We start from the raw sequence: 14,020 nt of genomic DNA, 5'->3' as shown, positions 1-14,020 counted from the left end.
TGTCTCTCCTTCTTGGAGGTTGTTATCAGAATCTTCCTCAGAGTCTGCCTATGTCCTAATTCTGATTCCACTTGTCTAAACATTAGCATTGTTTTCTAGATTTAGATTTTGAAGAAAAATTATGAGACTCAAATGAAAGAAAGAGGAACATTTTCATGCTGTATTCCATGCTGGTGAAGATGCATCCGCTTTAACACCTTAGGTCTTTTGAGATGTGAAATCTGCATTCATTTCACCATCATGTACAGAGGTGGGGACAGCTGCCACATCAGATACAGTGGGAAATTGGTGGTCAATGTCTCCTATGATTCTGATTTGCTTTAACACCTTAGGTCTTTTGAGATGTGAAATCTGCATTCATTTCACCATCATGTACAGAGGTGGGGACAGCTGCCACATCAGATACAGTGGGAAATTGGTGGTCAATGTCTCCTATGATTCTGATTTGCTTTAACACCTTAGGTCTTTTGAGATGTGAAATCTGCATTCATTTCACCATCATGTACAGAGGTGGGGACAGCTGCCACATCAGATACAGTGGGAAATTGGTGGTCAATGTCTCCTATGATTCTGATTTGCTTTAACACCTTAGGTCTTTTGAGATGTGAAATCTGCATTCATTTCACCATCATGTACAGAGGTGGGGACAGCTGCCACATCAGATACAGTGGGAAATTGGTGGTCAATGTCTCCTATGATTCTGATTTATAAGAAGAAAATCTAGTATGTGGTAAATTCAATTATTTCCCCACCAACATAAAGCTCTGGCTAAATAAATGCACATATACAGAAATTAGTTAAATTTGGATTTAAATCTCCACTCAACTATGTATAAGCAGTATGCTCTTGGGTAAGTTGTGGTCTCCCCACTTAAATGAAATAATTATGCCTATACTTCATTAAACTTCAGAAACTTGCAGTATACTTCTGAAGTTTCTAAATAAAACCTTCTTACCTTAAGTGGTAAGGGATCATCACTATTTTGGAATTCATGGTCAAAAATAATAGCAACCAACACTTTTTTAGAGTTATTCTCTTCTTTAACATACTCTTCAAAATCTCGTTCTGAAGAAAAGCCTTGAACTGTAGAAAGAAAAACAAATCTAATGTGTCAGTTGCCCACATAAAAGCAAATGTATCTGCCTTTTCTATATAAGATGGAAAAATGCTTTACATGGATGAAAGACTATAAAAATACAAATTTTAAAACACTGTTGCTCAGGGGTGCTTGGGTGTCTCAGGCAGTTAGGAGTCCAATCTCAGCTCAGGTCATGATCTCATGGTTCGTAATTTCGAGCCCTGCATTGGGCTTTGTGTTGACAGCTCAGAGCCTGGAGCCTGCTTCAGATTCTGTGTCTCCCTCTCTTTCTCTCTCCCTCCTCGACTTGTGCTCTGTCTCTCTCCCTTTCAAAAATAAATATTTTTTAGAAAGTAAATTTAAAACATTTTTTTCGAACATAGGCATAGCAAACTAATGGATATTAGGAATGCATGAAAAGCTTTAGGAGTTTTAAAAATTTTACCAGAAGTTTAAAATATATTTAATCATTATAATAAATACATATTGAAATAAGGAAGAGGGATACTTCCAAAAGTGTTTTTGAAATTTTCATCTTAGAAGGAAGTAACAAAATTGATCCATGCAATCTATTCAAAGTCCTATAAGATGGGAATCTCTAATATCTGAATAAAAACTATTCAGAAGTTGAAGAATGAAACAACTTCACAATTTTAATATTGGAGGAAATGTCATGTGTGCACACTTTTCTCAAGGTGGGCACAGCTGGGATATAAATTCCAAAGCTGGAAGCAGGATCTCAGGGACTGGAATCAGGTATGCGCCCACACAAGGTGACCAGGAGCAGGATGAAACAAAGTCCTCAGAGACTTTAAATGATCAAAGCTGGGAAAACAAAGTCCACAAAGTTAAACAAAACAAAACAAAACCAAAACAGGAACACAGCTAGAAACAGAATATGATCTTGAAAGTACATGTGAACAAAGTGAAGTGGCCAGGTACACTTTGGGGCATGTAGCCTCTGCCTCTGCACCTGAAACTGTCATCCACCTCACCCATGCATTCTTTATGTCCCAGGGAACCTCCTCATCTGACTTAACCACAGAATGGTTGTGGGAATAGCTACAATTCTTTGTAACTGCCTGGCAATGGTGGCCAGGGGCTGAGGAAGGATCCACCAGCCTCTCAGTCTGTTGTCATTAATTTATCCGGGCTTCAAGAAAGGTGCTAACCTGCTCAAACAGGAGTATGTGAAAGAGACTGAGAGAGATAAAGGGAGATAGTGAGAGATTATTTTAATGTTTATTTTTTAGAGAGAGAGACAGACAGACAGACAGAATCTGAAGCAGGTTTCATGCTCTGAGCTGTCAGCACAGAGCCCCACATTGGGCTTGAAATCACAAATTATTAGATCATGACCTGAGCTGAAGTCAGTGGTGAACCTACTGAGCCACACATGCACCCCAAAAGTGAGAGATTTTTTTACTTTCTAATAAGGCTAAAACGTGTGTTTGCATAGATTTCTCAAAATAGAACTAGAGGGAAATTTATTTATCATTTATTTATTTATTTTCATTTATTATCTGCGGTGGCTTTATCTTGTCCCCCAGCTTTATTGAAGTACATGACACATAAAAGTTGTGTGTATTTAAGCTCTAAACCATAATGATGTGATATATGTATACACTATGAAATGATTGCCACAATCAAGCTAATTAATACTTCTACCATTCCATTACCACACAGTTACTGCTTACTTTAAAAGTTTTCTGCCCAGAGTGATTGAAGTATAACTGACAAATATATATGTATATATGTAGGTCATATAATGTGATTTTAAGGTATAATATTATGCTTTAGTATATATATATATATACATTGTGAAAAAAATTACAAAAATCAGGTAAATTAACACATCTATCATCTTATGTAGTTACCACCCTCTTTCATGAGAATACTACAAGATCTACTCTCTGAATAAATTTCATACACACTATATAGTGTTATTAACTATAGTCACCATGTACATCAGGTTGCCAAGACTTACTCATCTTTATAACTGAAAGTTTTTAAGCCCTGACCAACATCTCCCCATTTCCCCCATTCCTGCCCCCAGGTCCAGAAACCTTGATTCTACTCTCTGCTCTGTGAGCTCAGTATTTTTAGATAACACATATAAGTGAGATTATACAGTATTTGTCTTTCTGTGTCTGACTTATTTCACTTAGCATAATGTTCTCCTAGCATAATACATATTGTTACAAATGACAGGATCTCCTTCTTCTTCCTGGCGGAGTAACCACATTTTTCTTATGCATTGATCTGTTGATGAACACATTGGTTGCTTCTGTACCTTGGTTAATTGCAGTAAATAATGCTGCAATGAATAATTATGAACTTATAAACCTTGAAAAAGGGAAATGCATAGGGTGAGTGCCATATACACCCTGGTACTTTCCCTGAAAGCATTTGCAGAAAACTGTAGACTTACTGAGCTGAAGAAAAGAGATGAGAGGTCAGGCTGCCAAAATGGCTGGAACTTGACAGGTAAATTTGCAAAGAGAGGAGAACAGCATAGAAGTGAAAATAAGCTTGTAAATTCCCTTGAAGTCACCAGCCAACTCCTTAACTGAGAATGCACAGGCTAAGACTCTATGAAACCAAGATGGTAACAGCAGGTGACAGGCTAAAATGCTGAGCAGGAATTTAATCAGGTACACAGTGCTGATGAAACAGAGAATATTAGAGTCCAACCCTCACAAAGGTAGAGGAGCCTTCATAAATACTCCAGTCTTCAAGCTGACACCCTAGAAGAGCCAGGCCCTAGGATACAGGATACACTGCAAGAGTAAAGACAAAACTGAAACAGAGCAGCCCTTATGAAGCCCAAAACCAGACTTTTGATGGAAATAAGTTGCTCTGTTAGTATTCTAACAACCATCCAGAAGAAAAGTTAACCCTCAGGAGCTTCGGATGTTTTTTATCCACAATAATTGTCATTTAATAAAAATATACAAAATATGCCTTATAAAAATATACAAAATATGCCAGAACTGAATGACTTAAAGAGAGAAAAATATATACAAGTAACCTAGATACCAGACCTTTCTGGTTGGGACTTTAGAGTAGCTATGGTTAATACAGTTTAAAAAGATAGAATACTCTTCTGGATACCTGAAATCTATTAAAAACAGGACAAGTGGAAATTCCAGAACAGAGAAATACTTTTAAAACAATTCAACAGAAAGATCACATGAGCTAATAGTTTCAAAACATATAAGCAAAAAGAAATTTTAACATTACATATAATGTTAAAGGAGATGTTTTATATCTATATTTATATATAAAACACCTATTTCATACTAACAACACCTAGCTGGAAATGTAATATCTGTCAATAACTGATAGAATAAGCAACCAAGAAACAGTAAGAATACATATTTGAAAAGCATTATGATTAACCAACTTGGCAACTTCAACTGGATAGCACTTATAACACACGACAAGCAAAACCTACAAAACACACAGTCTTTCCAAATGTACATGGTATATTTTTCTAAATGCACCATAAAATGGGCATAAACAATTCTCAACATTTCAAAGAACTGAAATCATAAAATATTCTGATTCAAGGAAATTAAAATAGAAATGGGAAAAAACCAGAAAGAGAACAATTTCTAAATATTTGTAAGTAAAGTAATACATTTCTAAGAATCCCATGCATCAAAGATGAAATCAGAGTGGAAATTAAGAAATATTCTGGGTAACCCAAAGAAGCCTCTAAGAGACTATGTTTATTGGGATATTTGTACTATATACTTCAAAAATTATCAGAGGTTTTGCATTCTTCTGCTTCAATAATTTTTTAAATAAGATAAATTTTGAGATGGCATCTAGTCTCAAGTTCCCTCAAATCCCTTGAGAGCCAAAAAAACAGTTGAAAAAATATACAAGTGAATAAATGTATGTATGTAAAGGAAGGGGCACTAGAGGTATGCTCACCAAACTTTTGACAGTGTTTCTTTCTGGGAGAAAAGGAAAGAAATTGAGGTGAGAAGGTGAAGGTAAGCTTAGTGGGGGGCTTTTAAGATAATCCTGTGAAACTTAAGTCTTCTCTAAAGCATTTATATATGGCATGCACAACATTTTTATATGAACAATGTTTGAAATAACTGACCACAGGGCACACATCCAGAATGAGGGCTCATGCTTATGCTGTGCTTGTGTGTACTTTTGGTGCACATCATATACCTCCAAGGTTATACTTACCCAGGTTTAAGAAGCACAACCAGAAATCAGGAAGACTTAGTATCACAGAATTGGATAATGATCCAAAATAATATAAACTGATCATCTAATTTTTAAATATTACTATCTGTTTTGGGCTCTAGGAGAATATATTTTTTATGAATTTAACTCTCAAGTTTAACAAAGTCTGTAATATTATATCCAGGAGGGTACTCTCTGGTTATGAGGATATATCCTAAAATGCTTTACTTGGGAGAACAATGACTTGTTAAAAGGTTACATATGTGTCTCTACTGAAACCCAGTTTAATAATATATTTTTTCAAAATATCTTTAATTTCTAACCTGTGAAATTATAGTGTAAATCCCTTTTCACGCAGTCAACAATACTCTTCACCACAACACTTTTGGAAGGCACGAAAGCCAGTTCCCATGGACCAGGAAAAATGATGGGCATTCCAAGAAATTTAGGTAACTCATAAATAGGCTGAAGAGAGTAATTGAAAGGCCCATACATCTTTATAGTCAAAATCTTGCGTGTTAACAGAAGTGTACCAGCAAATAGTAACGTTAGGATGAATTCCACAGATAATGCCACCAATCGCCGCCTCTAGGAGATGGAAAAAAAAAAGATTATGTTAATTGTCCTGCAAGTCCATTAGCATTGCAAATGCCTAATTCTTTTTTATTAAAAGATACTTCTTCTTAAAAGAAAATATATAGATGGCAAAGAAGAACAGCTTCACTCTATAATAGCAGTAGTTTCCTGGACCATCTGTTCTCTCCTTTCTACATGTCATTCTGCTATTATTTCACTTTGTGAGGACTCTTCATATTTGGAAGATATACTTCCAGCCCTAAGACTGAGAAAAATATAACAGTATAAATTTAAATACAGTGAACAGGCTGTAAGAATTTTCCCATTGTAGTTTCTTAGCTGTTGCAAAAATCCTATAGATGATAGATCAACGTACCTTTAAAATAAAATTCTTCCACAGAAGAGCCATAAATTGGTGAAACCATGAGAAATCCATTCTTCAACTCTAAAGGAGGGAGTAAAGATTTTTACTTAAATTTGAATTGTTTAATGTTCTACTCAAGCTTAAAGGATGATAACAAGAAACAACAAGCACTTGAAAATATTAGAGAAGCTGTTTATCCCTACATCCCTATTCAGTACCTACCAAGTTTCTAATCTGTATAAAACCTCAAGCACAAAACAAAGATCAGTAAGTTACTAATGCAAGTTTTCAGGTAAATTTGACCAGTACCTTTTCCAATTATTATTAAGAAATAGTACAAAAGAAAATAAATCATCACCATCAGCAAAAAGACAAAATGGTATGTAAAATCACATCACAACGATAAGCCCAAAATGCCACTCAACAATTAGCAAGATTGAAAGTACCTCCTCCAAATCAGAGAACTCTAGATGCTGGCGAGGATGTGGAGAAACGGGCACCCTCCTACACTGTTGGTGGGAATGTAAACTGGTACAGCCCCTCTGGAAAACAGTGTGGAGGTTCCTCAGGAAACTAACAATAGAACTCCCCTAGGACCCAGCAATAGCACTGCTAGGAATTTACCCAAGGGATACAGAAATGCTGATGCATAGGAGCACATGTACCCCAATGTTCATAGCAGCACTCTCCACAATAGCTAAAACATGGAAAGAGCCTAAGTGTCCATCAACAGATGAATGGATCAAGAAGATGTAGTTTATCTATACCATGGGATACTACATGGCAATGAGAAACAATGAAATCTGGCCATGTGTAGCAACATGGATGGACCTTGAGGGTGTTATGCTGAGCGAAATAAGTCAGGCAGAGAAGGACAAATATCATATGTTTGCACGTATAGGAGGATTAGGAGGAACTTGACGGAGGACCAAGGGGGAGAAGAAGGGTGGAAATGGTGGGGGAAAGCGAGAGAGGCAAACCATGAGAGACTCTTGAATGCTGACAAAAACTGAGGACTGATGGATGTGGGGGGGAGGAGGGATGGGCATGGAGGAGGACACTTGTGGGGATGAGCACTGGGTGTTATGTGGAAACTAATTTGACAATAAACTATTTGTAAAAAAAAAAAAAAAAAAAAAAAGAAAGTAGCTCCTCCATTAACAACATTGCTAATAGGAGCAGATTCATTCTTATATTTAATGACTATTTGCTGAACATTAAGTGACATGTTATGTCACTTAGGTATATAATGGAAAACATAACAAAGGTTTTTATTTGTTCTTTTTTTATTAATAGGCTATTAATAACCGGGATCTGAAATCAGACTAGGTCAGTTCCCAGCTCTACCACTTACTGTGTGATCTTGAACACTTGACTTAAATTCTTGCAGCTACCAGAGAGAGAGTGAGAGAGCTACAATTCAGGGCCAGGAATGGGAGACATTATTTTAGGACCTCACCTTATAAATAAGGATGAACGTGAAGGAGACTGGCCTTCCCAGGGACTGGGGTCCAATTTCAAATAATTTCAATCCTTGATACCAGATGAAGGTATCTCATATTGCAAATACCTATGGTGTCTGGCATAAAAAAATAATAAATTCTCTCTGGAAAAAAATAATACTATCCTGGAGACTCAGTTATTTCTCCAAACAATCTTTCTGAATATAATATCTGGCACTCCTTATATCTGGGGTGGAATTACTGGGAGGAAAATTTAAAATAAGTACGCGTACCATTTTCAAGGCAAAAAACATAGAAGGTTTAGAAATTCCACAAAAGGGCATTAGGTTAGGATCTCAATGGATGGAGGAAGAAGTGGTTCTAGACCTATAAAGCTAACCTATAAAACTAGTAGAAAATAGATAGGAGAATATCTTTGTGACCTTGTATATACAGAGATTTCTTAAAGTAAATGAAAAAACTACAAGCCATAAAAAAGAACTTCATCAAAATCCAAAAATTTTTGCTCATCAAAGAATACCATCGTGAAAATAAGAAAGGAAGCCACAAAAGGGGAGAAAATATTTCTAATACATTTATCTAACAAAGGATATGTCCAGAATATATAAGCATTGCTATAAGCCAATAATAAAGATACAACAAATTTTTAAAGTGGCAAATATGCTTAAAAGGACATTTAAGCTAGAACAACCAACCAAAAAATTTGTATGGAACCACAAAAGACCCTGGATAACCAAGGTAATGTTGAAAAAGCTGGAGGCATCACAATCCTGGACTTCAGCCTGTATTACAACACTGTGATCATCAAGGCAGTATGGTGTGGGCATAATAACAGGCACATAGACCAAAGGAACAGAATAGTGAATCCAAAAATGGACCCATAAACGTATGGCCAACTAATCTTCAATAAAGTAGGATAAAGTACCTGATGGAAAAAAGACAGTCTGTTTAGCAAATGGTGCTAGCAGAACTAGACAGCAACATGCAGGAGAATGAAACTGGACCACTTTCATACACCATACATAAAAATAAATTCAAAATGGTTTGAAAACCTAAACGTGACACAGGAAACCATCAAAATCCTACAGGAGAAAACAAGCAGCAGTATCTTTGACCTCGACCACAGCAACTTCTTACTTGACATATCTCTGGAGGCAAGGGAAATAGAAGTAAAATTGAACTACTGGGACCTCATCAAGATAAAGAGCTGCACAGTGAAGGAAACAATCAACAAAATTAAAAGGCAACTTTCAAAATGAGAGAAGATATTTGCAAAAGAAGATCTATCAAAGTATCAAAAATCTACAAACTTATCAAACTCAACATCCAAAAAAAAAATGCAGTGAGGAAATGGGCAGAAGACATGTATAACACTTTTCCAAAGACATCCAGATGGCTAACAGACACATGAAAAGATGCTCAACATCACTCATCATTAGAGAAATACAAATGAGATACTACCTTATACTTGTTAGAATGGCTAAATTTAACAACTCGAGAAAACAACAGATGCTGGCAAGGATGTGGAGAAAAAGAACCCTCTTACACTGCTGGAGGGAATACAAACTGTGCAGGACTCTGGAAAACAGCATGGAGGTGCCTCAAAAACTTAAAACATAACTACTCTATGACCCAACAATTGCACTAGTAGGTATCTACCAAAAGATAGAAAAATTCTGATTTGAAGGGCACATGTACCCCAATGTTTATAGCAGCACTGTCAACAACAGCTAAAATACGGAGGGAGCCCAAATGAATGGATAAAGAAGATGTGGTATGTGTATACACAGAGGGACACACACGCACGCATGCGCACGCGCGCACACACACACACACACACACACACACACACTGGAATATTAGTTGGCAGTCAAAAAAATGAAATTTGCCATTTTCACTGTGGAGGGACCTAGAGTGTACTATGCTAAGCAAACTAAGTCAGTCAGAGAAAGACAAATTATTCAACTCATATGTGGAATTTAAGAAAAAAAGCATGTAAACATAGGGAAAGGGAGGAAAAATCAAATAAAACCAGAAAGGAAGGCAAATCATAAGACTTTCTTAAATAGAATAAACTTACGGCTCCTCAAGAGGAAGTTGGTGGGGCAATGGCCTAAATGGGTGATGGGCATTAAGGAGGGCAATCACACAAGCACTAGGTGCCATATAAATGACGCATTACTAGGTTCTCTCCTGAACCTGTAAATCAACACTACACTGTATGCTAACTTGAAATAAATCTTTAAAAAAGAATAAGGCTACTATAAATATGTAATTAATTAATTAAAAACCCAGAGGTTTCATTCCTTTAAAATCTTATACCTACTTTGCATACAGTGAGGTGACCAAGAGGGGCTGACTGTTACTCTGAGTTGGACCAAACTTTAGAAAGGCTCTTCCTGGCTCGAGGTCCAGACCACCCTTTTCTTTGAGCATATGCTTTAGACAACTTGTAATTATACATCCTTCTTGTTTAAAATACAGGTAACCCTTTTTACAAGCCTCTTTCCTGCTTTACAACCCCAAACTGTCTTTCTGAACGACCTGAGACATCCTTTGAAACCTAATCCTCAAGGAGGATAGCACCCCTACTCCCAGTCTCGGTGCAAGGGGAGGAGCTAGCTCCCAACACGCACCAATCAGCAAACACAGATGGCCTCATCAGAGAACCACATGAGCAAACTCTGGAAGTTACTCAGCGTGTTCTACTGGTCAACCTTCTCTCCAACTTTCCCACTGTCTCTCCCCAGTCCACAAACACCTTCCCACCCTTTGTTTCAGCAGAGTTGAGCTCAGACTGAGTTCTGGCCTCTCTTTCCTGTTCCGATAGCCTCACATAAAGTCTTCCTTGCCCATTTCACTTCGTCCAGTACAGTTTCTGCTTTGACGGAAGAAAACTAAGACAACTTGAGCTTCCTGCATGCAGCACTTAACTTCCATACTCCTTTTCTCAATTTATTGAATATTTACTGTGTTCTATCAGTTGAAATAGTCTAATCACCCTCCAAGATGGGTACACAGAGTATCCAGGCTCTTTCAGACAAGGAAACCGAGGCTTCGGGAAATCAAAGTTTACCTTAGGTCACTGCTCTAATCTGATTGTTTGGGTCCTCCCCTCCTCCCCAAATTCTTATGTTGAAATCCAAACCCCTTTGTGATGGTATCAGGATGAGGGACATTGGGATGGAGCCCCCATGAACCGGATTAGTGCCCTTATAACACAGGCTCCCCAGAGAGCTCCCCTGCTCCCTCTGCCATGTGAGGGACAGACACAGTGACAAGATGCCTGTCTATGCATCAGAAATCAGGCTCTCAGCACACACTGCATCTCCAAGTCTCTGATCTGAGACTTCCCAGTCTCCAGAGCTGTGAGAAATAAATGTGGGTCTTTAAGTCACCCAGCCCACAGCAGTCTGTTACAGCAGTCCCAGCTGACTGGGACAGTCACACAGCAAGTCCGTTCTGGACTCCCCGGCCCGAGACCTAAAACATGTGCCTCCAGAGCCCTGGCTTTCAAATACTTAGTGCAACCAAAGTAAAATTTTGTTTAATGTGTTCTGGTTAGCTTCTCTGTGTGTCTTGGAATCCAAAGAGGTGTCTCTTATCATGGGCTTGTTTTGGTATATTTGAGCGGGAGGGCAACTTCTCCTCCTTGGGAAGTCTGGGATGCATTCCCCCAGAGTAGGGCCACTTGGAGAGGAAAAGGAAGGGAGTGAGGTCCAGTGCCAGACATGCAAAATATAGGATGGAGGCGCAACACTGGGTGTGGCGGCCCATGACATTAGACAGTGAGGTACAAGGAATATTATTATATTACATATAAGTGGGCTTGGAGTGGGGCAGAGAGGGTTGTGGAGGGTTCCAGTGTATGCGGGGTTTTGGGTAGTGTCGGGGGGGTTCACACTTTCTGGCTCCGCACTCAGAGTGCGGTCGGCCTCAGGGCAAGTCCAGGGCCCACCTTCCGCTTCCCCGGGGTAATCTCGGGAAAAGACTCCAGGGCAGGGAGGTCCCACACTCACCGCTCGGGCCTCGAAACCACCACTGCCACACCTGCGCCTCTGCTGCTGAGGGACGCGGGGCCCCGGGCGCAGCGCCTCCTCCCAACGCCTTCGCTAACCGCCCAGCTGCCTGGCCGCCGCGCGAGGTCAGTCGCCTCGGACCCTTCCTTGCGCATGCGCGCGCGCGGCCGGACCGCAGCCTGCCGCTTCCTCCCAGCAGCCCCGGCGCGGTCCATTTTCGCCACCTAGCCCGCATGCACCTCCCTGCCCGCACCGAACCCTCCACCGGAGGTTCCCCAGACCCTGAGGGCCCTACCTCGGGGCCGTTCGCTTGCTCCCAAGCTCTTCACCTCTAGACCCCACTGGACGACCCCCCCACCCTCCACGTCTCGCGGGCTCCCCTCTCCCTCAAGTGTCATGGTCACCCTCAGTGGGCCGGTAGCTGGTGGCAGGAAGTTGGAGGAGATTCAGTGGCCGCCCTCCAGGGCCTGTGGGCGTCAGCAGAGAGCTTGCAGAGGTGCAGGCACGGGGCTCGCCACCCACTGCTCCGCGAGTGGCCCCCGGCGTCCTCAAGTCACGCTCCCCAGCATGGGCCGCCTGCGCTTCCGCACGTGGGCGCTCAGCGCGTTGAGACCCCCAGTGCGTCCTCTCCGCGCGCTACCCGGACTCGCCAGCCACTCAGTGGAACCCACAGCCCGACCTCTCTTCTCCCCAGATTCGTCAGTGGTTGCTTCTCTCTCTCAGCGGACTCCGCCCCAGTACCCACCTCCAGTGTAGTTTAATGGTTGGAAGGCCAGGTTCTGAATTCTGCCAGAGGCAAATCTCTACCTACCCCACCAGGGACCAGGTTCTTGCCTCTAGGCAGCAAATGCAACTGGGTTCTTGAACTGTCAGGTTAAGCTTGGTCAGGAGAGGGTGCTGGCGGGACGCTGCAGGACCAAAGTGCTGCTCCAGGTTCAGGTGTTTTCTATTGATTCTTGCTCTTACCTTGCCGCCAGCAGCAGGCGTGGAGGACATTTCTAGGCATTCACCCTATACCTTCCCCGACCCCCATTAACCGTGGATTCTCGGTGACTCAGGCCGGTGCCCTTGCCTAGCACCAGCCTGCCAACAACCACAGAAAAGAGCTTCCTGCTTGCTAGATCCGGCCACAGTTCTCTGTTGACCAGCCTAGACAGCCTATACCATATGGATATTGCCTGCTTGCTCAGCAGGTATGAAACGGCCTTGACCCAGGGCCAAGGAACTTCTTCACTATGAAGTGAACTCCAAGTTCACCTTCTCCAAGATCTGAATCACAGCCTGGGGGAGGGGTCCTCTACCAAATTTGTTTCTTCTTGGGTATTTTCTTCAGCCATAGTCCATTCTTGACAATTCTCTGTGTACGTCCTTATATCTATACCTCTATTATAGTTAATAATTCTTTTTTTTTTTTAGTTAATAATTCTTTTAACATTCCTTGTTCAGATTGCTTGTGGTTTCCTGGCTCCTAATGGGGACACTGAGGGTGTTCCTGCTTGTTTGCTGGGTGACCCTGGGTAAATCCCTTAACCCCTCTGAGGCTCCAGGTACAATGAGGATAATAGCAGCACTACCTAGTCCAGAGTTTTACAGTAGGATTAAATGATGCAATGCCTGCAAAGCGCTTAGTAGAGGAATTGACACAATTTTTTGTATGTTTATTGCTGGAAGATTAATAGTGGGTTGGGAAATAGGGAGGTACAGTGACAAAGACAACCTGACTAAAGGAATTTTTTTAAATGTTTTTTATTTATTTCTGAGAGAGAGTCAGCGTGAGCAGGGGAGGGTCAGAGAGATAGGGAGACACAGAATCTGAAGCAGGCTCCAGGCTCTGAGCTAGCTGTCAGCACAGAGCCCGACACGAGGCTCGAACCCACGAACCGTGAGATCATGACCTGAGCCCAAGTTGGACGCTTAACCGACTGAGCCACCCAGGTGCCCCAAGGAACTTTTTAAAAAAAGGATCATTAATAAAGCCAACTAGGAGATGAGATGCAACTAAGAGCTTAATAAAATGAGTTTCCTCTCCATTTTTAAAGATGGCCAGCCTGGGGAAACAAATTTTTGCAATAACTGAAATCACATGTCAGAGATCTATGGGTGATATTGGGTGGAACCCACAGTTATTTTACAGCTAAAAACAGAACAGCTTCTGGATATCACTTTATTATTCACAATATCCAATTGATGATATAAAAACCTTTACCCCAAAAAACCCCAAAATAGAGCAGCTTCATTAACTCTTTCCATCTTTTAATTTCAAGAGAATTGTCCTTCCTTCCTGTCTGCTCATCTGCCCATGAATCTAGAG

The 14,020-nt window shown here is 40.6% G+C and overlaps 1 protein-coding gene across 1 annotated transcript in view; it reads right to left on the bottom strand.

The window, feature by feature from the left end:
- Positions 1 to 12,554, bottom strand: part of LOC120233298 (ATP-binding cassette sub-family A member 3-like) — a 127,702-nt gene extending 115,148 nt beyond the window's left edge. Inside the window, exons 1-4 of the mRNA XM_039234460.1 lie at positions 12,455 to 12,554; positions 6,240 to 6,308; positions 5,611 to 5,875; positions 956 to 1,083 (exon numbers count right to left, since the gene is read on the bottom strand). Of these exons, the coding sequence (XP_039090391.1) occupies positions 956 to 1,083; positions 5,611 to 5,875; positions 6,240 to 6,299 (453 nt within the window). The 5' untranslated portion in view covers positions 6,300 to 6,308; positions 12,455 to 12,554. The remainder of the gene's footprint in view (positions 1 to 955; positions 1,084 to 5,610; positions 5,876 to 6,239; positions 6,309 to 12,454) is intronic.
- Between the last annotated feature and the right edge of the window lie 1,466 nt (positions 12,555 to 14,020).

This window comes from Hyaena hyaena, unplaced genomic scaffold (genome assembly GCF_003009895.1).
Source record: "Hyaena hyaena isolate Hyena2069 unplaced genomic scaffold, ASM300989v1 scaffold_88, whole genome shotgun sequence".
NCBI lineage: Eukaryota > Metazoa > Chordata > Mammalia > Carnivora > Hyaenidae > Hyaena > Hyaena hyaena.
Note: the sequence above shows the minus strand (reverse complement) of the source record. Positions and strands in the feature narration are given on the sequence as shown.